Raw genomic sequence first — 21,469 nt, forward strand, 5'->3', positions numbered from 1 at the left:
GGAGAGGAGGAGAGGTGAGGAGAGGCCGGACGTGGGTGAGGGGAGGGGTGAGGTTTTGAGACTTAGAAAAAATCTACTCCTATCCAAGTCTATTTATATTCAAGTCTATTTTCGCAGGCTGACCATTTAAGTGGCGGCCACTTAAATGGTCCGTCTGCGAAAATAGATTTTCGTAGGCGGACTGTAAATTTTAACCCGATTTATATTTTTGTAGGTGGTCATTTGGCGGGTCATGTCCGCCTGCGAAAATGAGTCCCCCACGTTGGGAAAAATGCTTTTTCTAGTAGTGGGAGTTGGAGCGGTCTCTCTGTCGTGCGACCACATCCACCAACTAGCGCGCCATGCCATGCCACCTACGTGGGCACATGGTTTAATTTTCGGTTCCACCAATTCTATCGGAGGTAACCGATATTCCAAAATTTCAGTCTTAAATAATTTCCGAAATTTTGAACAAATGTTGATCAAATTTGAAAACATAATTTTTTTGACCGAAATAATCTCCTAGGGGGGGTCTGAAATGACCGAAATTTTAAAAATTTCATTCCGGAATTTGTAACCCTGTGTGGGCCTCCCCGAGAGAGAGGGGGAGGAGAGGGAGGTAGTCATTTACGTGTGGACCCATGTATATTTTAAATTTGTCTAATGACTGGATTGCCGCATCAGGGAAAACTACTCTCAGAACCGTTAAGGAAGTCATTTTACACTGTATAAGTTGAGGTAGTTATTATCCTCGGTTTTGCGGTTGATGGACGGACGGAGTTAGTGAACTTATTCCATTTCAAAATTATTCCCTAAGCCCAAGCGTATGAACTGTCCCTCCGTAGGAGCGAAATGGGCTAATGACGATTATACATCGGTCCCATTTGGCCCACCAGCCGCGCTACTAGATGGGCCAAAAATAGGCCTATTATCAGCAGCATATAGGCCCATAGCCCCAGAGTAGCGGCCCGACTGCCCCTGTCTGACACGAGCCGCGGCGGCGTGGTCTCTCGCCTCTCGCTGCTCGACGGCCGGGTTCGCCGTCCTCTCGCGAGGCGAGAGGCCGCCCCCGTGGCCGTGGCCCTTCACGCATAGAGGCAAGGGCAACCCGTCCTCTTCCACGTCGCTCCGCGAGGCCTCCGCCGTCGTCCGGTCCGCCTCCGCGCCACGTACGAGTCCGCGCTGTGTGCCCTACCGAAGAAGGGATCGAGGTAACCCAGATGCATTTCGTCTACATTTCATCCTCTAAGCTGATTTTATATATTTTCCCCGTTGTGTCGCAACATTACAGCGTTTCAATTCCATTTAATTCTGCACCCCTATTCGCTTGACACGCAAGACGGATGGGGTTTAGCATATGATTAAATTAAATATTAGCTTAAATAACTTTAAAAAAATTAATATAATTTTTTAAAACAATTTTCATATATATTTTTTTACAAAAGACATCGTTTAATAGTTTGAAAAATATGCGCGCGAAAAATGAGGAAATGGAAGCTAGAATAGAGGAGAAAAGAACACTCCCTAATTATAGATTTCAGAGTAAAGCAGACATGGCTGAAATACAACAATGGTTCCAGCACAAGTTCTGTAAATATGTATAGGATAAAATGTATATATTCAACACATCAGTGACAACTTTATCATCTTTCATGTGATGAATAAGCAATCTGCATACAGTATATATAATTTAATCGGCGTAATTAGAGAATCATTGTACATTTCTTCATCTTCAATATACCGGGTGAAGAAGATAACTACATGCACAATTGTAGCTATTAATTTCGTCATCCTTTTCTTATTGGAGACTCCCATATTAGTATATTACCGCCTACTCTATCTGGTAATGCACCGTGTGATCCTTCCATATACCACTCTCCAGGTATTTCTCGTACAAGCTAGCTTCACCGTCATAGTTCACTGATAGAACGGCCGTGCTCCGTGTCCCGTAGAGTCCCTTAATTTTGCCAAAACAGAAATTAACATGAAAAATTCAGAGTGTAGATAGATGCATGATTGATCGATTGATATATATGCTGTCATTGTACTTTATCACGTGCATTATTTTCAGTGGCTACTTATAATGATTTAGTTTGTTGAATAATTGAACTCTGAATGTACTTGGAAACTGAAATGAAGTGAAAGATTTTGCTCTCACCTGGTCAGTCTGCACCTCAATGAAAATGGAGCTCAGGCCGTGCTCCCAGTTTGGATCACAGCCAGTGTTTGGCAGCCTATCTTTGTCAGCCTTTGTGGTGTCAGTCATTAGCCTCTCAACTATGTCCTTGGCTTCAACCTCATCATCACCATGCTTCCTAAGATGCTCCCTGAAGTTCTTACCGAGGCGAATCGCCTGCAAATACATCAAGAACAATGAAATACCTGCTAATTGCATTGCATCTCCTTGGGTCTAAATTCTTGGTAGAGACTAGAGTAGTGAGTGGGTCCCTAAGATAAAGAAGACAGAGTGGCTTGCAATCATGTGTCATCTTCTTCTATCTTTCTTCATGTACATGATGTGCTATTTAATGGAGTTAGATGTACCGCTGCTGCTTATAACTAGCGAAGTACTTGTAACAGTTTGGTTGTTGCTTTCTAAGGCCTTTTCCAGCTCAAAAAGTTCCCCCCGTGTGTTCTTGCACTATTGCACACTAATGACAAAGTTCATAACCGACAGACACTTGAATGGACAATCAATATTTCTAGCTTGCTACTGACATTCTTTCAGGCTGCATCAAGCAGCATCATTCATCCTATGCATTTACATTTATGAGGCACTGTGAGAGTTAATCTGTCATGCAGATTTCAGCTGAACATGATATTGGCATAAGCCTGCTTAATTACCTTCTGCCAAGGGCTGTCTAGCCTTGCATTCGACAACACATGGAGCCCTGGTGAGACAAGTTGGATCGTTGCAGGCTGCCCCTTTGGCCGGTTTGACACATAAACCATGACGTTTGTGGTCAGATCAGCCAGTACAAGGTTGAAGCCGTTGTACTCGTCAGCTTCTTTTGCCACCTCAGTTGCAACTTCAAGTGGGCTCTTGTTGCTCTGCACAGGTCATATTCTGTGGGTTACTATTGCACAATGCTAAGTCAAAGGTATTGTTTATTAATAACTGAATCTGTGGTTTACAGCAGTTGTAACAGAAGGGACTACTATAGATTTTTTTTTCTATATAAACATTAAAGCCTTGTCTTATGTAAGCTGTACAACAAATCCAAAAAGGGAATAGACACTTGTTAGATGTCAACCTTATATACTAGCTTCTAAAGAGTGATTGCGACATGAAAACAAAGGGAGAATTTCAGACCAAATTGGGTTGTGCAAAATGGGAATATAATACACCCTTCTTTTCTCTGTCCTTATCTTCAATGTATTGACTGTTTTTCGACTCAAACAAACACTAAGCTAAAATGACAGATGAACTTGAATGATCTGGAAGAAGCTTTTTGACTGATGTGTTTTTGCTATTACCTGCAGGAACCTGAGGGGGAGATCTCCCCTTGTGCGCGCCCCCGGCATGGCGTCCGGCTCGAGCACATTGGTGAGGAAGGCGAGCCTGCCATCCTTTGTGCAACCCATCCATGTCCCTCCACCAAGAACATCTCTACCACCAAGAATCTTCTTCGAGCCCTCCCCCCACCATCCTACTGCCTTGGTTGGCCTGCACCAATTCATCAGAGCTAAATCAGCAGACTCAATTCACCAAGAACATCATCGTCAGAGTGCAACATGCAATTCAGGAGGTAGAAAAGCTGGCTCCCAAAACTATAAACTAGAGTGAAATCATACTGCATGGATACCTGCTATGGAACTCATCTCGGTTGAGCAGCAGGAGGAGCTGGTGCTGTGGGTGAGCTTGCCAAACCCATGCAGCTATACACATGGCTTCAGATTCAGAGTCGTTCGTCAGGTGTTTTCTACTAGTGTCTTTGTGTGCTTACGTGATACTTTTCCATGTGCACGCCCTTCGTATTTATAGGGATGATCAAGCAGAGGAGGAGGCCGGAAGGAAAGGGGGATCAAGCAGAGGAGGAGCCCACAGAGAGCCTTACACGCTTACATTATTGCCTCCAAGCAGGTAGTACTCTGCATGCAACCGTTCATTATTCAGAGTTTCCATCCTGTGTTCAGTTACCAGGTTTTATATTACTTTTGCATATATATGTCAATTCTGAGGGTCCCTCCCTACCACTAATTTCCTCTGTATCTATAACAGTTCAATTGTTTTGTGCCACTCCTAGTTTGAAGTTTTAACACTTGGTGCTTGCTTATGGATGCAACCACACTCTTAGTTTGAATTTTTAACACTTGGTTCCTCTATATCTATAACTATCATTTAGCCTCCATCCTTATAAGCATAACCGAAAATTTAAATTTTTGCTTTCTTTTTCCATCGCAGTTTATTTTCTTTTAAATTGTTAAGAATATGTATATACAAGTTTTACTCGTAAATCTTTTCTTAATCGTTAATACGTATTGTTACTTATAATAAGTATAAGCGAAACAATGAGGCTGTTGATGTTCACTTCCTGTGAGCCACAGTTTGTTTTTTTTCTTGTCAGGAACAGCGGCTAGGCAGCACCTGAAAACTGGTATTGCTGATCCATATCTGAATTTCTGGATGAAAACGAGAGCTTTGCTTGTCTAAATTCTCTGAATACTGGATAGGAAGAGGAATGCCGGATATACACAAGCAGTAAACAACGGCCTGGTCTTTCTGCATTCAAGCCTGTTTCCCACGGGCAGTTGGCCTTGCTGGCTTTCAATTCACACGTGTCAATCAGCTGGGGAAAACAACAATCCATGCCTGCAATGGGGATTTGCATCTGTAGTATCTATCGCTGACATGTGAGACTGGGCCCACCTGTCAACCACAGTGCAGAGGATCATTGTCCCCATGCCTGGCCCAGCTGCACGCAAAGGTGGTTTCAGGCTTTCAGCTTCAGGTAGAACCTTGTTTATCATGTTTCTCTTGTAGTCGTCATGTTTATGCTTTAAAAAATGACAAGATGTGGAAAGGTTTTCCTGGAATCTAAGATAGTGATACATGATTACATTATGCTCATGTGCTGTGTTCACTAAAAACTCCACTTGTAATTTGTTACTGTATTTGTTACTGTCGGGGCTAAGTAGACGTGTCAGTCATATCTCCTTACGATAGCAGTCAGAAGTATTTCACACCCTGCTTTAGACTTGCTAATTGCAGTGAGTTGATAAAAACAAGTAGTACTCCTAAACTCGATAGCTAATCTGTGCATGCCCACGGAAAAATCATGTATACCACCAATGGATGTAAAATGGTTGAAAATTTACCACAATTAAGATTATTAACACGAGATATTTGGATCATGTACCTTTTCCTGATACTGGTCCTGGATCAAAGTTTATTGCAAGCTTAATTTGTAGGACATATATGGTTCAATTGAACTACTTTGGGTAAGGGGGATCAAACAGTGCAAGTTGGTGACTTTCACTAATTGGATTTGGTCCAACTTATTTGGTTAGCTGATGGTGCAATCTTTCACATACTTATGATGCTGCTGTTGTTCGTGCGCCTGTCGGCATGTAGGCATTTGTTTTCATGTCTATCCTGCGTAATTTTTTTTGAGCTTGCGTATCCTTAATCTTCTCTTAGTGTAGTAGAGATGCATAAGTACAAAATAAAATAGAAATTAAGGAAAAGAGCAAGGTAGCTAGCTAAAACATTTATTGATGGTCAGCAAAATTAGATGGACAATTACACAAGTGCTCATAGGTTGGGGTTCACTCAACCTACCTTGTCGGCATCCAATTATTCAACTCACACCATGCATGATGCATATGGTACTAGCTATATAGGCCCGGCCTTTGCCAATAACTAGCAACGTTTCTTTTGCAACCATATCATGCACCTATAGTAATTGCGACCATAATGGTCTAACCTCTAGCTAATGTGCATATATCTCTCATACTCATGCAAGCAGGCCAGTGTGATGAACTTCAAATCATATATTTCGAAGAAAACAAAAAGGCAGATGATGCCTATTATCGATCTTACTTGTTTTAAATTTAAAGCGAGCAAAAAGTTGGTGAGGCTTGCTTGCTTTCCCTACCATCTTTTCAGATAATTAAATAAATATTCTAGACACTGCATATTATGATGCATTTAGCCGTTGCTTTCCTACAACCTGGAGCTCTTGTTTGGATCTAATGTTTACCATCGTTCCCTTGATCGATTTAACCTGAGATCATGCGTGGTTCCTACTTAGTGCTAGTTTAGTATTATCTGTATAGATTTTTCATAACATACTTATACAATATGTGCATACAACTCGTAATTAAGTTGACAACTTAGTTATATGCAAATGATCCATATAATTACATATTTGATTCTATAAACAGGGGCTTGGTGAGAAATATGAATTGAGGCCCTATATTTACAAGATTTTTAAGAAACAAAAGAATAAAAGTGTGGTGGCGCTCTACCTAAGATGTAAGAATTTTTTTTAAATAAATATTTGAAAAACAATTATGTGATGATATAGTGATTTTTTGTTTTTTATTGAGCGAAAAAATAAAAACTTTAATATTTGGAACACACATTCATATCATCATCATGATCCATGCATAACTATTTGAGGTGATCACGATTACTATCGAACTATCAGAGTCAAAGAAATCAAGTCTATTCTAGACAAATCAACAAAAGAATAAGAGTCAAAAACTTTTTTAAAAATGGAATAAAAATCTTTTAAACATATTAGAATGCATTGGCATAGATTAAAATATGAGAAATTTGGGGGCCCTAATTTTGGGGGCATGTTCAGTCGCATATTTTTGAACACACTCTTGGATGGTGTTATCTATAAACAATAATGTAATAATATAAATAACACATATAACTCTCTCCTCTTTCTCTTGCCCCCACATCATCAATACTCCTATATCCTCTTCCAAAAGTTGCTTAGCTCCTTATAGGGATGGTGTGTCGTTTATAAATTACTGGGATGCACTAACCTAATCAGTTTGCTATATCTGATGTGCTACCTTTTCAGTCACCTAAAGCATTGCTAAGCGTAAATTGCAGTGCTAGTGTGCAATATTAGTTCATTTTAACTGTTATTTTGTCATTGTATATTATTTTACTCTATTTTAGTCTATGTTTGAATACTTATACATGTGATTTTGTACTTTATAATGAATTGGAAATTTATGTCATTTTTATGTTAATCTAATTTATTGTTTTAATCTTTTACCTATGAAAGAAAGGACTCTGTTTTGAATAATTAATAGTAGGAGTGATGAGGGCAATTGGATTGCCACTGAAGGTATGAGAAAAGTGAGGGCCTATTCATTTTGGAGGAATTTGAAAGGATTGGGATTCCTAAGGATTAATTCCTATGAATGTAATTCGGTTCATAGGAAGGTAGATATAGGAAAACCAAAGGAAATTTTCTTTCCTACAAGTTGTAGAGATAAAACAAAAGAAAATTTCCATCCACACAAACCTCATGAAAAAATCCTACGGATTGAAGTGTGCATGCATTTCTATTCCTTCACTTTTCCTATTTCTTTATGTTGAAATTCCTACAAAATGAATAGGCCCTGAATGAATTTTGCCATTGAAGTTTTACAAAAATTGTAACGGGAAGTAGGTACGGTATTTATAAGTGTCAGTAGGGAGCCTCCCTTCCGAGAAATTTAACTATATGCCACTCAATAGAGGTGGCTTTAACATAATGCCACCCTCTAGAATGTCCTTATAAAAATACCACTTAAAAGAGGATGCTTCTTAATAAAATGCCACTTTGGGCTATTTTGAGGCTTCTAATCAGAAATGGCGTAAAAAATGACAAAAAACCCCCGGATCAGTGGTATATAGTTAATGGTTTTGGATGCTTATCGGCGATTGGAGCAATGGCAAAGGCCGCCGGTGGAGCCGTACTTGTCAATGGCGACGTTCTCCGAGTGCGCGTGGTCATGGCACTTGCGCTTGTGGCCGACGCTGGCTGACATGCCCACCTGTTGGTGGCCCGGATGAGGGGGGGAGGAGGCCGCCGCGGCGGCGGAGGAGGAGGATGTGGCGATGACCTTCTGCGCCCCGACGCGAGCGGCGAGGTGGAGCCAGGTGTCAAGCCCGTGTTCTGCGCGGTGGAGGAGGAGACACACGAGCGGCGCGTGCCCTCCCGGCGCGGCCATGTGGAGGAGTGTGTTGCCCCCCCCCCACCCTCCCGGTGGCGACAGCGTCGAGGTCCGGGGCGGCCGGATCGGCGAGGAGCGCCTTCACGAACTGGCGCTCGCCGCCGCCGGCCGCGGGGTGGGGCAAGAGGCAGTGGGGGAGGGAGGGTGTGGACGGCGGCGAGGTCTCCGCCGCCGGCGATGCCATCATGTGCATGTTGGTGGCGAGTAATAACGTTGCCGGTGGCCGCAGCCACTGCTCCAATCGCCGGTAAATATCCCAAACCATTAACTATATGCCACTGATCAGGTATTTTTGTCATTTCGTACACTATTTCTAATTAGTAGCGTCAAAATAGCCCAAAGTGGTATTTTATTAAGAAGCATCCTCTATTGAGTGATATTTTTATAAGGACATATTAAAGGGTGGTATTATATTAAAGCCACCTCTATTAAGTGGTATATAGCTAAATTACTCCCCTTCGATACAACATATGGCTACTTTTGGGCCCGATATTAGGCCTATAACACGCTAAAACCTGTGTGGGCTTGGCTCTTGATTATTGAACCAAGCTGGTTGGGCTTTTAAGCATCTACCGTTCCTTTTCTTGTCAATATATGAAGTACTTTTACATATTTGCTATCTATAAATCACTCGACAGATTTTTTTTCTTTCTTAGCTATCACATGAATTCCTGACCATATGATGCGCGGCTATCAATCTTGTTATGATTTACTCCCTCCGTTTCACAATGTAAAACTTTCTAGCATTGTCCACATATATATAGAAGTTAATGAATCTAAACACATACATATGTCTAGATTCATTAACATCTAAATGAGTGTGGACAACGCTAGAAAGTATTATATTATGAAACGGAGGAAGTACATACAACCGATGTAATTACATACATGTGATTTTTATTAAAAAAAATCTTTCAAGTGATATCTAGGTAGTCCCCTACTTTTATACCGGTTTTGCTTCAAGTGAAGCATAGATATAGGGTGTGTTCGGTAGGTGGAATTCGGCATGAAAAACGGAACGATCCATTAGCGTGTGATTAATTAATTATTTACTATTTTATTTAAATACATGGATCATATGATTTTTTAAAGCAATTTTCATATAAAAATGTTTTATAAAAGAAACATCGTGTAGCAGTTTAAAAAACATGCACGTGAAAAACTAGAGAGCTATATTTATCCTGATCGAATGTGCGTGTGGTTAAATAAGAATAATTTAATGATGTGCGGTTCAGACGAGGTAGAATACTATAAAAATACTTACAGTTATGTAGTACAAATTTTAGACGCTAAGAATGTTTAAACGGAGGGAGTAGTTTTTTTTTTTTACACCAACGGAGGGAGTAGTTTCTAAGGCAGAGAAGATCAACTTTCGGCTTTACACCGTTGACGTAAGAATGCTTACAGCCCAATGAAGGGCAGAATCTTGTGCATTGCCTTGTTAAACGATGGGCTTCTTTTGCTGGCCCATGTAAATTAAATATTATTTGCATAGTCAAAGCCGTTCCATCTCAAAAGTCAAATAAAGACCTGTTTTCTTTGTTTAATTCCCTATGAAAACCGCGTTCATATAGTTTTAGATATGCCAAAAAATTAACGCTTTACATATCAAAAACAATTAATATACCACTTGTGCCTATATAATTATCCGGCTTCCCTGGAGCAAAGTCTTCCTTCTGTTCTGCTTCACATCCTTCTCCGAAGACCAAAGGGTCGTCAGTTATACTATTTGCAAGTTGCAACCAGTCTGCAAGAAAATGTTAATGATTTCATCCCATCATCGATACTTTGTGCTTAGTTTTCTTATATTTTGAAGGAAGAGACATCTTATGATTAGTGAAGAGTGTTGAAATTAAAACACATGCATTGCTTAGTGCAGAGCCACCAATGAAGAACCAATCTAGGAAGCTCCTTTCTAAGATAAAAAATGTGACACAGACTTAAGAAAGATCATACTATTTCAGGCACAGCTAGCAACAAATAAGCAAAACAAAGTAAGATCGTGGCTGCACATCTACATGGTCGCCATGAGCAAAACAACAGTAAACTATCACTAAAGCTCTAAGCTCGCAATAATACAGTTCGACGTCGAGACCATGTCATCGCATGACACAAACAATACATAATCTCCTATAAATAGGCTTCACCCTAGTCTACCTAGCTCAAGCCTCAGCTAGCTAGCACTAGATCGACTACTAACTGACTAGGTAAGGCAACAACAATGGCGATGGCGAGGGTGGCCACGGCGGCGCTAATGGTGGCGGCCGCCGTACTGCTGGGGCTCGCCGGCGGCGGCCACGCGCAGCTGCAGAACGGGTTCTACAAGGGCAAGTGCGGCGCCAACGACGTGGAGGCCGTCGTGCAGGGCATCGTCCGTGCTCGCTTCGCCCGCGACGCCCCCATCGTCGCCTACCTCCTCCGCATGCAGTTCCACGAGTGCGCCGTCAATGTACCTGCCAATCTCTAGGTGATTGGATGATTGATATGACCGTGGCTGAAGCTGAACATGAACATCCATGGATGATCTCTTGCAGGGATGCGACGGCGGGCTGCTGATCGACGGTCCAGGCACGGAGAAGACGGCGTCGCCGAATCTGAGCGTGAAGGGGTACGACCTCATCGCCGACATCAAGGCCGAGCTGGAGAGGCGGTGCCCCGGCGTGGTGTCCTGCTCCGACATCCAGATCCTCGCCACCCGCGACGCCGTCGCGCTCGCCGGCGGGCAGCCGTACGCGGTGCGCACGGGGCGGAGGGACCGCCGCCAGTCGAGGGCCTCCGACGTGGTCCTGCCGGCGCCGGACAGCACGGCGGCGCAGACCGTCGCCTACTTCGGCAAGCTCGGGCTGAGCGCGTTCGACGCGGTGCTCCTCCTGGGCGCGCACACCGTCGGCGCCACGCACTGCGGCGCGATCAAAGACAGCCGGCTGTACAGGTACGGCGGCCGCGCCGGCGCGACGGACCCGGCGCTGGACCCGTACTACGCGTTCGTGTACAAGACGTGGGTGTGCCCCAACGCGGCGGCGTCCGACGGCAACGTCGTCTTCCTCGACGACCAGTGGAGCGCGCTGCGGGTGGACAGCAACTACTACAAGCTGCTGCAGCGCCACCGCGGCGTGCTCCCCTGCGACCAGAACCTCTACGGCGACGGCTCGACGCGGTGGATCGTCGACCTGCTCGCCAACAACTCCGACCTCTTCCCGTCGCTCTTCCCGCAGGCGCTCATCAAGCTCGGCGAGGTCAACGTGCTCACCGGAACTCAGGGAGAGATTCGCAAGGTCTGCAGCAAGTTCAACTGATTAACTGATTTGATGGCCATTATTCGGTGCTCGATCGTTCAGTTCGTCCTATTTTTTGTTCTCCTCATATGATCATCAGATATCCATATGATCGATGCATTATGCGGTTATGCCCTTGCCATCTTTTTGTTAACTTTCGTTTGATTCATTTAATTTAACCGTGACATACTGGTCGATGCAATAACGTTTGCACGCATGTACAACAAGTTTTGTATGCATGTATGATTTGAAGTATCAAATAATTTGGAAGTGAAATTCACTAGCTCTTATATACCATTGGATGGTTGCTGTTTAATTTGATCACCTTTGCTTCCCCTCTCGAGCTGCTAAATTGCACACTTTTTTACGGTGAGTGGTGGAACCAGAAAAATGTTTTAGCCTTGGCAAATTTTAAAATAACTAGTAGTATTTGCTATATAAATTTCATCATTGATTTACACATCAATATTAAAATTCAGTGGAGTTTTCGTCGCTCAGGCTAGCCGGACGGTGACTCCACCCCAGTCCACGGCTAGGTGCAAAGTGGCATCAGAGGGCTGCCACCCAAGGTAATAAAATAGTGGGGTTGGTAGCGGATTAGGTGTCTAAGTAGCAGATTGTACATAGCGGACACTAAGTTTCAATAGTGAAATTCAAAAATAAAAAATCATGCAGTTAGATTGTATATCAATATTAGCATCAAGTTTCACTAAAAATTTATAAATTTAGAATACATACTTAATTACTCATACATTTCATTCCACCTAGTTGCTGCAATCTCGCCACCATTCACCACTGTCGCATCCATCGATAGGTGCAGACCGAGTCGCTCCCCCACCCCCTCAACCACTCCTACGATCGATTTTCTCTGGTCGCCAGCGATAGCTGATGATCACCACCCCGCCTATGCATCACCCGCTTCATCGATCTTTCCCACGCTGAGGATAACAGGAATTCAGGATTCCGCGTTTGAGGGTTGGCGAAAAAATAAGGGACTCGATGCATATTCTCCCTCCCTCCTCCCCCCAGCTGTCTCCTCTCCTCCACGTTGGCTAGCCACATCGATAAGTAGACCAAGTCAAATGGGGTTTAGACAAGCCATATACGGCTAAGCAAGATTATGGACCAAAAATGTGTTTTGGGAGTTTGGAAACCTGCCTGACACACCTTTACAAGTTTAAGAACCGCTCGTGCATTTATATCATATATGTAGTATTTTAATAGAAGCTAGTGGCGGGGTGAGTGATGGATCTGCCATCGCCCTCCCACGACCAACTCATTATATCATAAAATCATTATATTTGTTAAACTAATTCTAATAAAAATTATAGTTAAGTCACACCACATAGGCTTAAAAAGGAGAGTCACAAGTTACATCCTCTATCTGTTTCTAATAGATGGCGTTATTTACTTTTGAACACATATTTGATCATTTGTCTTATTCAAATATTTTATTAAAATATGTAATTACCACTTATTTTATTGTCAGTTTGTTTATCATTAAATACACTTTAAGCCTAACTTTTACATATTTATACATTTTTCAAATAAGACTAATAGTCAAAGGTATATTCAAAAAGTTTACGGCATTATCTATTGAAAAAAAGAGAGTATTATTTTACTGGATTTAGTTATTAATTCGAAACACATTTTTCTGCTGCAATAATAGAACAAGGTAAGCACAGCAAGGATTTTTAAAACAAACCGAGGAAGGATTTCTAATACATCGATTTTTTGTTCATGGAGCAGAGCACATGACAATGTGTATCAAACAGTACAATTCAGTTCATGGAGCTGAGCACGTCTCAATTCAGTCATTTTTCTTATTGAAATTTGCCTCCATAATACGAAAAAAAATTGAAAATATATTTTTATTTTTCATATTTTGCATTTATATAAATGTCCGAGATTAATTTGCAAAAATATACCCAATCCGCAGAATAGGTGTGCGGGAGCGACCGGTCCCGCAGGCTGGGGATGCGGTATCACGCCGGTCCCGTAGGACAGGCGGGCGGCACCATGGTGGTTTTCATGCCGAGCGCTCCCCGCGGCTCCCACACGCGTCTTCGGAAAACGGAGCAGTAGATTGGCACGTGATTAATTAATTATTAGTTTTTTTTTCAAAAATGGATTAATATAATTATTTTAAGCAACTTTCGTATAAACACTTTTTTTTTTGTAAAAAATGCACCGTTTAGTAATTTGAAAAGCGTGTGCGCGAAAAAGGAAGGAGATGAGTTGGAAAAATTAGGGGAATAACACAGGAACCGGATCGCTCCCGCATATTGGATGCGCGGGATCGGTCCCTCTCTCCCGCATGGCGGATGCGCGGGACTGCCACTCCGTCCTTTCCACATTGTGAATACATGTCCCGCACGGAAAACGGAACAGTACATTAGCACGTGATAAATTAATTATTAGTTAACTTTTTTTTCAAAAATGGATTAATATGATATTTTCAAGCAACTTTAGTATAGAAACTTTTTGTAAAAAATACACCGTTTAACAGTTTGAAAAGCGTGCGCGTGGAAAATTGAAGAAGATGTGTTGGAAAAAATTGGGGGATTAACATGGAATAACACGAGACTCGCTCGGTACCACGCGCTAGAACCGCGGGACCGCGCTGGTCCTACGCCGCTGTTATGTGGTACCGCCGCGCTCACCCGCGTAGCTGACGTCCCCATCGCTCCCGCGTATCGGCGCTGCGGTACCGACTCGGTCCCGCAGTCTGGCCGTGCGGGACCGATTCGGTCGCGCATCTCGGTTCCGCGTGACCGACTCGAGTGTACGGTTCGTCCTCGCTCCCGCTCAACCATTCCGCAGATTAGATATATTTTTGCAAATTAATCTCAGACAAGTATATAAATGCAAAATATAAAAAATAAAAGTATATTTTCAATTTTTTTCCTCCATCATACTAAACCTGTTGTACATGTTGTTACAGCCAAAATTACATACTGATTAAATAAATCGAACATCAGCTCAACAAAAAAGAATGTAAAAAAGAAAGAAAGGTGGAAGCATCAGATCGACCATGATCATATCAAAACTCAGAAGAAGCGGACAACACGTTAAAGAGAAAATTGAGACGGATAATACGACAAAGCGAAACGAAGAATTAATGGCGATCAAATCAGTTAATAATTAGTTGAACTTGCTGCAGACCTTGCGGATCTCTCCCTGAGCTCCGGCGAGCACGTTGACCTCGCCGAGCTTGATGAGCGCCTGCGGGAAGAGCGACGGGAAGAGGTCGGAGTTGTTGGCGAGCAGGTTGACGATCCACTTCGTCGAGGCGCCGTCGCCGTAGAGGTTCTGGTCGCAGGGGAGCACGCCGCGGCGGCGCTGCAGCTGCTTGTAGTAGTTGCTGTCCACCCGCAGCGCGCTCCACTGGTCGTCGAGGAAGACGACGTTGCCGTCGGACGCCGCCGCGTTGGGGCACACCCACGTCTTGTACACGAACGCGTAGTACGGGTCCAGCGCCGGGTCCGTCGCGCCGGCGCGGCCGCCGTACTTGTACAGCCGGCTGTCCTTGATCACGCCGCAGTGCGTGGCGCCGACGGTATGCGCGCCCAGGAGGAGCACCGTGTCGAACTCGCCCAGCCCGAGCTTGCGGAAGAAGGCGACGGACTGCGCCGCCGTGCTGTCCGGCGCCGGCAGGACCACGTCGGAGGCCCTCGACTGGCGGCGGTCCCTCCGCCCCGTGCGCACCGCGTACGGCTGCCCGCCGGCGAGCGCGACGGCGTCGCGGGTGGCGAGGATCTGGATGTCGGAGCAGGACACCACGCCGGGGCACCGCCTCTCCAGCTCCGCCTTGATGTCGGCGATGAGGTCGTAGCCCTTCACGCTCAGGTTCGGCGACGCCGCCTTCTCCGTGCCGGGACCGTCGATCAGCAGCCCGCCATCGCATCCCTGCAAGAGATCATCATCCATGGATGTTCAGCTTCAGCCACGATCATATCAATCATCCAATCACCTAGAGATTGGCACGTACATTGACGGCGCACTCGTGGAACTGCATGCGGAGGAGGTAGGCGACGATGGGGGCGTCGCGGGCGAAGCGTGCACGGACGATGCCCTGCACGACCGCCTCCACGTCGTTGGCGCCGCACTTGCCCTTGTAGAACCCGTTCTGGAGCTGCGCGTGGCCGACGCCGGCGAGCCCCAGCAGTACGGCGGCCGCCACCATTAGCGCCGCCGTGGCTACCCTCGTTATGATCGCCATTGTTGTTGCCTTACCTTGTCAGTTAGTAGTCGATCTAGTGCTAGCTGCTTGCTGAGGCTTGAGCTAGGTAGACTAGGGTGAAGCCTATTTATAGGAGATTGTTTGGCTTAGACACAATGACATGGCCATGGTCTCGTCGTCTATTGAGTTATGCGAGCTTAGTTGTTTACTATATGTTTGGTCATGGCGATCACGTAGGCATGCAGCCACACGACCCGGCTTCATATTTTTGTTGAACATGGGAGCTGATATGCTTTGCAAGCTGTATCTGAAAGGGGTGTATGTATGATCCTTCTGCAATGTTTTCTTGGAGAAGAGTTAGTTTCCTATATTTGCTTCTAATAGTGCCTTTGCACTAACCAATAATAATGCCTTTTCTTGACTTCATAAACCTCCGGTCAATAATGTGTATATATATACTTCACATAGTACCAGGAGTATGTAATGCTGCTATTAAATTTCGTAAAATTAAATGTAGTTTGACAAACATATCGTAAAACCAAATATTTAAGCCATAATATTAATATTGTGAGCTATAGACCTATCTTCTAGGTTATCATAAAAACTACTCCCTCCGCATTTTTAATTAACTAGGAAGGTAGCCCGCGCATTCACGCGGGCATGCGTAGTATGCTAAGTTTGAGATAGTTATAAAAGCTAAATATTAACCGGAGAAGATCTGCCACGATTTCTCCATACATTTTTTTCATCGGCATTAATTGTTTTATAATTTTCTAACCTATTAGCTTTATATTATACTATTATATTTTTATATTCTTCTTCATCATTTGAAAAGAAGGTAGACTTATTTTCTTTAAAAAAACATATCATCGGAAATAAAAGTAATGTGTTTTCTAATTGCATATATATTATGATAGTTTATTATGGGATGAATTGGGGACTATTAGGGAGGACAATGAGAAGAGTCAGGGAGACAGAGAAGATAGGGATGATAAACAAAAGAATATATTTTGTGGAGACACATTTTTTATTAAGTAATTTGTACACTTAAATTATACTATAAAATTTTATTAGTATATAAACATTTTTCGTCTTTTAAATTTGATGAGTGTAGTTGGTTATTTGACACATTGAAAAAATAGACTCAAAACACGTAATAGACACATTGAAAATACGTAGAGCATCATTATCATTGATATCATGGATCTAATTTAGCTACATGTATGTTTCTAGATTAATATAGAATAGAACATTTGATATCGTATATATTTATTTAAAAAAAATCCATCACTGTCTTGATGCATAGCATATCATTTATATAATCAAAATATAGTTAACATAGGTCTTAACTTATTAATTTAATCACAAATATTATAAATATTCAAACTAGTTGGAAATTAGATGCACAGTTAAGCAGTTATATTTATTTGAATATTACTTTTAAGTAGTTAACCACGGTATACTCTTGCACTATGTACGTACACTTAGAGAGAGAAAAAAAAGGTTCGTTATTTCTGGATCGCTCCAAGGCCGAACATAGGCCTGTTATTTTACAAATCTAATCCAATTGTCTGACATGCATAGTGGATCCATCATCTTGAGTTTAAATCGACGGACGGATCTTTATCTTTTTTTCTTTTCTGATAACTTGGGAGTTATAATTTATCTACTTAATATTTTTTATTTATATATTAAGTGCTAGCTAGAAAAATATGAAAGGTCAATTAGAAAATAGGAGAGGAGAAGAGATACGGAGGGTGGAGGGAGTACGGATTATGTAAGTGCGCAAATACGGTGCGCGGTGTTGTACACCGGATTTTTTTAATAGAGTTCTAATGGTTAAAATTGATGGGTCCACCTATTTAAAGGAAAATAATGATTAGATGTATTTCTTTTTTATCAGAATTTTTAAGATTTTCTCTACTATATTAGAGTGCCATGTGATGGTTTAGGAGCGTTTGTAGAGCGCCACGTGGCGGTTTAGGAACGTTTGTATAAAGTTTAATGGACTTCCAATGTTTAAAATAATTTTCCACTAATCTATGTGAAAATTGAAGGTTTGATGCTTTTTTTTTACTCTAAATTTCTATGATAACTCTAAATTAGACCGTCACGTGATAATATAGGAGTGTTCAGGAAGTTTAATAGATATTTAGTACATAATAGATTTTTAGGATTTCTCTAATTTATTTAAGATCCACATAGCGGTTTAAAAGTATTTCTAGAAAATTTAATGTACTTTTAATATATAATAGATAGATTTAGAATATGGTTTTAAGAACATTGATTGGGTATTTATATAGATCATTATTTAACTAAATATATTTATATTTGTGAAGTAATATATTTTATCTAAAATCATATTTTTAAAACCGTTGATTTTTATGGAAGTATGTTTTTTCTGTCTTTTTTTTCATGTGTACGTTTTTTTTTGGGTTCCAGCAAGATTAGGAAAGATAATGTACATTACGTTTGTACGTATGGAAAGATCAGCAGTAGTATCGTACAAACATACGTACAGATCATGAGGAGGTTATTATTTTTTAATAATAGATCTAATCTAGTGGTGTAGACTAACGGGACTATCAATTTAAGTGAAAATCAATGGTGAGATTAGTAGTGCCATGTGACGACTTAGGAGCGTTTGTAGAGCGTCACGTGGCGGTTTAGGAGTATTTGTAGGAAGTTTAATAGACTTTTAGTATATAATAGATAGATGACGTTGTTGACTTTTTGGATACACATTTGATCAATCATTTTATTTAAAATTTTGTGTAAATGCATTAGATATATAAATTGTGCTTAAAGTACTTTTAGTGATAAAACAACTCGCAACAAAATAAATGATAATTATGTAAATTTTTTAGTAAGAAAAATTGTCAATCCTATCTTCTAGTTTATTGTAAAAAAAATACACCCTTTGTCTTTTTAATAGATTACGTTGTTGACTTTTGGTTATATATATATGTTTGATCATTCATCTTAATTTAATTTCTTTTGTAATGCATCAGATATAAATCGTTCTTAAAGTACTTTTTAGTGATAAAACAACTCTCAACAAAATAAATGATAATTATCTCAGTCTTTTAGAAAGATAAATTGTCAAACGTTTGACAAAAATCAACAGCGTTATCTACTTAAAAAATCGTATAGGTAGTACATGTTTTGGGAAAAAGAAAACTACATATTTGACCCACATTAGTTACCACAAAACTATACTTTGTAGAGGTTAGGTGGATTTTAAATGCTGTAGCTTTACAGTAAAATGGTTGTTGAATCTTTTCTTTTCAATACTATAGTACATTTGTAGTTTTACGAAACTATGGATTAGGCCTGATTTAGTTCCCAAATTTTTTTTTCCAAAAACATCACATCAAATCTTTGGACACATGTATAGAGCATTGAATATAAATTAAGAAAAACTAATTGCATAGTTATGGGAAAAATCGCGAGATGAATCTTTTGAGCCTAATTAGTCCATGATTAGCCATAATTAAGTGCTACGATTACTCATATGTGCTAATGACGGATTAATTAGGCTCAAAAGATTTGTCTCAAGGTTTGCAGGTGAGTGATGAAATTAGTTTTTTCATTCGTGTCTGAAAACCCCTTCCCATATCCGGTCAAATATCCGATGTGACACTAAAAATTTTCTTTTCACGAACTAAATAGGGCCTTAAATATGTAGTGGTATGATAATTTTGTTGAATTGTTTTAGTAAATTCCACCACGGATGCTACCTAATATTAACATTCCAGGTAAATGTATTTTGCTCGCGTGGTTTTATTTTGATTCGCGTGTGCCAAAACATGTAGGGGTTTACACATACACCACTCCGAAAAAAAGGATAATTCTTTTTGGAATGATATTTTTTTTTATGAAAAGAGCCGAAAGAAGAAATAAAAATGGGATGGAATAGTAAGCATGCATCGCCTTAATTAATTAAAATACCTAATGGTCACAACTCCGAACACTACAAATCCTCCACAGTTATCTTTTTGGATTGCAGGCTTGCAGCTACCTTGAACGGTTGAACCGTTACTGCACCTACATGTTTAGATACTACTCCAGCTGCTAGTAGATGTCATCTCCCAACTCTTTAACTAATTTAGCTTCATATATATCTAGATTTAAGAAAATCAATTTTCCCATAAAAATAAGCCTTTGCAGCAAGGATTTTGATGCACAGCACAATACATGCAAAGACTAGTTCATGGTCCTTATTTGTGCTGGTACAATTGTCTTTCTTTTGTGTTATACTCGTATTCACAACTTGGGAGGGCTAGGTCACAGCTATTGTGTCAGTGAGCTAAGTATGGAAGATTTTTGCTCACAAAAAGCTGGAGAACAACACGCAAATGGCATATGCATTATTTTTTACACCCTCGAACTCTTATGCTTGTCTAAAATACACCTCCGAACTATAAAACCGGGTATAATACACCCTCGAACTGTCAAAACGGACATTTAACCCCCCAGACTGTTTTTACCGTGGTTTTTGCCACGTCGGATGCCACGTCAGCCCTCGCCACGTCAGCACACAAGGTAATATGGGCCAAGCCCATACTCTATTCGTTCTTCTCTCCCTCCCCTGTTCGTTCTTCTCTTCCTCACGACCGCTGGCGGCTGCGGCAAGGAGCTGCGAGGGCGGTGATGGCTGCGGTGGCAGCGCGGAGCTGCTGCGAGGGCGGTGGTGCTGTGAAGGTTAAAAATGAAAACATTTTATGTTTTTGTAAATGGAACCTGGTAGATTGAAAAAAAAAAGAGAGTAGAAGAATGCATCACTTTGAGCATTTGATGTATTTCCTTTGTTCCTCAAAATTTGCAGAGAGGAATCGGCCCCTAAACTAACCTGCTTAGCCACGAGAAGATTGGCCCTCTTACGGCACAGCATACACATGCAAACAACCATCATCAATCGTCTCAAACACAATCAATCTTCCAAAGCACGACAAAAAATTCCTGTCCTTCCACAGATCAACAACGGCACCGCCTTTCCTCTCAGATCAAACAGTTCCACCCCCTGCAGAGATTTCGCGAGCTCTTCCACCGGCGCCGCAGCTGCCTCCCCGCTCGTTCCTGCAAATATCATCGCACATATCAGCGGTTCAGCACCATGCACGCGAGGGGAAGGAGGAGCGGGGCCTGGAGGCTTACTGATGGCCTCAGGCTTTGCGGCTGCTATCGGCGCAATAGAGAAGCGGAGGCGGCGCGGGTGGAGGAGGGAGCCGCACTGGCCCCTCGCGCGGAGGAGACTCGACGCCGTAGCCAGTCGCGAGCTGGTGGCGGCCACGTGCGGAACGGGGAGCCGCCGCCGCCGTAGCTCTGCCCTCACAGCCGTCACCGCCCTCGCAGCAGCACCGCGCCGCCACAGCCAGCGGTAGTGAGGAAGAGAAGAATGAACAGGGAGGGAGAGAAGAACGAACAGAGTATGGGCTTGGCCCATATTATCTTGTATACTGACGTGGTGAGGGCTGACGTGGCATCCGACGTGGCAAAAACCACGGTAAAAACAGCCCGGGGGGAGGGGAGGTTAAGTGTCCGGTATTGACAGATTGAGTGTGTATTATAACCGGTTTTATAGTTCGGGGGTGCATTTTAGACAAGCATAAGAGTTCGAGGACGTAAAATGGACTTTCCCTTTTATATATATATATATATATATATATATATATATATATATATATATATATATATATATATATATATATATATATATATATATATATATATATATATATATATATATACAGCTTTAACTTGGACATATAAAATATGAATAAGATTGAAAATTTGAACGCGGTTTGAAGAACTAAACAAACAAAGTAAGACTTTAGTTATTTGT

At 41.9% G+C, this 21,469-nt stretch overlaps 3 protein-coding genes and 1 long non-coding RNA gene across 4 annotated transcripts; 2 read left to right on the forward strand and 2 right to left on the reverse strand.

Annotated features, from left to right (window-relative positions):
- Positions 1-971: 971 nt before the first annotated feature.
- On the forward strand, positions 972-5,318 carry LOC127784124 (uncharacterized). Its single transcript, XR_008019442.1, has 4 exons — positions 972-1,190; positions 2,782-3,835; positions 3,965-4,063; positions 4,548-5,318. It is a non-coding gene; the product is annotated as an uncharacterized LOC127784124 (long non-coding RNA).
- Positions 1,608-3,943, reverse strand: LOC127784121 (uncharacterized). The gene is made up of 5 exons (XM_052311315.1): positions 3,786-3,943; positions 3,457-3,646; positions 2,824-3,030; positions 2,138-2,332; positions 1,608-1,936 (listed from the first exon to the last, which is right to left on the reverse strand). Exons 1-5 carry the CDS (start codon positions 3,866-3,868, stop codon positions 1,811-1,813), a joined length of 801 nt encoding a protein of 266 aa, XP_052167275.1. The 5' UTR covers positions 3,869-3,943; the 3' UTR covers positions 1,608-1,810.
- Positions 5,319-10,345: 5,027 nt separating the features above from the next.
- On the forward strand, positions 10,346-11,716 carry LOC127785347 (peroxidase 57-like). The gene is made up of 2 exons (XM_052312778.1): positions 10,346-10,615; positions 10,701-11,716. Exons 1-2 carry the CDS (start codon positions 10,388-10,390, stop codon positions 11,460-11,462), a joined length of 990 nt encoding a protein of 329 aa, XP_052168738.1. The 5' UTR covers positions 10,346-10,387; the 3' UTR covers positions 11,463-11,716.
- Positions 11,717-14,358: 2,642 nt separating this feature from the next.
- LOC127785399 (peroxidase 57-like) lies at positions 14,359-15,702 on the reverse strand. The gene is made up of 2 exons (XM_052312837.1): positions 15,433-15,702; positions 14,359-15,350 (listed from the first exon to the last, which is right to left on the reverse strand). The coding sequence occupies exons 1-2, from the start codon at positions 15,661-15,663 to the stop codon at positions 14,586-14,588; spliced, it is 996 nt and encodes a 331-aa protein (XP_052168797.1). The 5' UTR covers positions 15,664-15,702; the 3' UTR covers positions 14,359-14,585.
- Between the last annotated feature and the right edge of the window lie 5,767 nt (positions 15,703-21,469).

This window comes from Oryza glaberrima, chromosome 9 (assembly GCF_000147395.1).
Source record: "Oryza glaberrima chromosome 9, OglaRS2, whole genome shotgun sequence".
Taxonomy (NCBI): domain Eukaryota; kingdom Viridiplantae; phylum Streptophyta; class Magnoliopsida; order Poales; family Poaceae; genus Oryza; species Oryza glaberrima.

Coding starts and splice junctions, on each gene's coding strand:
- LOC127784121 (XM_052311315.1), bottom strand. CDS start 3,868: ATGTGTATAGCTGCATGGGTTTGGCAAGCTCACCCACAGCACCAGCTC. Junction 3,647..3,785: donor CGAGATGAGTTCCATAGCAG/GTATCCATGCAG, acceptor GAATTGGTGCAG/GCCAACCAAGGCAGTAGGAT. Junction 3,031..3,456: donor TCCCCCTCAGGTTCCTGCAG/GTAATAGCAAAA, acceptor TGACCTGTGCAG/AGCAACAAGAGCCCACTTGA.
- LOC127785347 (XM_052312778.1), top strand. CDS start 10,388: ATGGCGATGGCGAGGGTGGCCACGGCGGCGCTAATGGTGGCGGCCGCC. Junction 10,616..10,700: donor TCCACGAGTGCGCCGTCAAT/GTACCTGCCAAT, acceptor GATCTCTTGCAG/GGATGCGACGGCGGGCTGCT.
- LOC127785399 (XM_052312837.1), bottom strand. CDS start 15,663: ATGGCGATCATAACGAGGGTAGCCACGGCGGCGCTAATGGTGGCGGCC. Junction 15,351..15,432: donor TCCACGAGTGCGCCGTCAAT/GTACGTGCCAAT, acceptor GATCTCTTGCAG/GGATGCGATGGCGGGCTGCT.